Source organism: Laccaria bicolor, genomic scaffold (assembly GCF_000143565.1).
Source record: "Laccaria bicolor S238N-H82 LACBIscaffold_58 genomic scaffold, whole genome shotgun sequence".
Classification (NCBI taxonomy): Eukaryota; Fungi; Basidiomycota; class Agaricomycetes; order Agaricales; family Hydnangiaceae; genus Laccaria; species Laccaria bicolor.
This window is the reverse complement of record NW_001889929.1, coordinates 64,129-65,818: the sequence shown is the minus strand read 5'-3', so window position 1 is coordinate 65,818 and position 1,690 is coordinate 64,129. Positions and strand designations below refer to the sequence as shown.

The following is a 1,690-nucleotide window of genomic DNA, read 5'->3' as shown; positions in this document are numbered from 1 at the left end:
CGACGGTTGTCGTCGCTCGTGCACATCAACACGTCATTTGTCCAAAATGGGTGAATCATGTTTGGAATGGGGGGTACTGCTTAACAAGGTAGCGATCCTGGACCCTCCTCCGCTTTCTTCAAGGTGACGACGTCTGTTTCCGTATTCGTTCATAACTTGCCCGGGTTGATTCAATCAGACCTCCATGTTCTGCAGGGTTCAACATGACGACGATGCCTTTCGCCAGGAGCACCACCATTGCTACATCCACGACCCATCGAATGCCCTATCTCTCGTCTTTCCGCAGAGAGCCGAACGCCGGCCCTCCAGTCCCACCTGAATGCGATGAACAACCCTGTTCAATGAGCCTAAGGATGGGGAGGACGAGCTGAAGGACAAGAGGAAGAAGAAAATGCGGTTGAGTCAGTACCCGCCCATGACGGTAGTGGCGCTTTTCCTTTCACCCGACGTATTCTACCCTTTCCCTGAACCTAGTGTTTCATTCTGGTGCGCTGAAAGTGGCTTTCCAAACGCGAAGTTGTGACATCCTCCGAAAGGCCGCAATGCTGAAGCATGTCTGCCATCCTCGTCATCATGCCCCAAAGCCAAGCTCCCTGCGACAAAGCCACTGCACATGGCAGTCGAGACATCCAACCTACCGACGAAGAGGCATGCATTCCATGACGTCAACCCAGATTCCGAGAACGAACCTGATGACAAGTTGTTGCTAAGATGATGACGGTCGAGAGCAAGGTTGGCCTTGATCAAAAAAAAAAATGTTTGTCTTGAACCATCACCACCACCGTTCATGAGTCGAGAATCGTAGCAACGACTAGGCGGATCGAGTTCCGCAAGGAGGTATGTATCTGGTTTCTCTGATGTCAGTAATCAAGTTGACCCTTGTGTTGAACTAGACGAGCAACGATTTAGCACCTAGAGTCCACGCAAAATATCAAAAACCAGCGTGTGTGATCACTCTGAAGACGCTACGCGTTCAGAAAGAATAATGAAGGATATGGGGGATATTGTGAAGGTGTGTAGTCCTCAGCCCGTCCTCGCCAACTTGAAGTAATAATTCTTATTGAAGGCGCTAATTCGACACAGCATCGTAGTTCTTGACGCTTTTTAAGACTTTGTGGCATTTGTCCCTCGTCATTGGCGAACTTTGCGCCCGTAACATCGAACAACCAGCGACGCTTTTCGCCCTTCGTGCAGCCTTTCTCGGAGCCGGTATTCCACTTGGTACGTTGACTGCGTTTACAAGTCGTTTGACCCCGTTTTCTCTAAGGTCTGATTCGGATTGACGCCGTCTGTTTTGTTGCACGGCCGATGTGTGGAGCAAGTGTGGGTCTGATCTACGACACAGTGTCGTAGAACTGCCTTTTCCCCATTTAGGGAGTGTGACGATCTATACTTATCCTCGCCGCAAAGCGATAGATCCCGAGATAGTCAGGAAGACCTGGGATGGAGTGCCCCACGATGAGCAGGGGCTGCCAGATAACTGGATCTCTGAGTCCGGGGTTTTAGTGGGTATGAGAGGGCGCAACTGATAGCTTCGGCTGCGGCCGCTCTGAGTCCCACACTTCTGAGAAAGCGTGCGTACCCGCATTTCCGCAATCAAACTTTCCGTTGTCAAAGTTGCGAGTGATCGCACTTGCTTCAGTCTACTTCTCGTGACTAAAAGTACCCTAATGGCATTAACTGACTGCGC

At 50.7% G+C, this 1,690-nt stretch overlaps 1 protein-coding gene across 1 annotated transcript; it reads left to right on the top strand.

Moving 5' to 3' along the window:
• Nucleotides 1-391: 391 nt before the first annotated feature.
• On the top strand, nucleotides 392-1,529 carry LACBIDRAFT_334020 (uncharacterized protein; the record flags this gene model as incomplete). The annotated part of the gene is made up of 5 exons (XM_001888764.1): nucleotides 392-486; nucleotides 816-837; nucleotides 917-1,012; nucleotides 1,092-1,221; nucleotides 1,375-1,529. 5 exons carry the CDS (start codon nucleotides 392-394, stop codon nucleotides 1,527-1,529), a joined length of 498 nt encoding a protein of 165 aa, XP_001888799.1.
• Nucleotides 1,530-1,690: the final 161 nt, after the last annotated feature.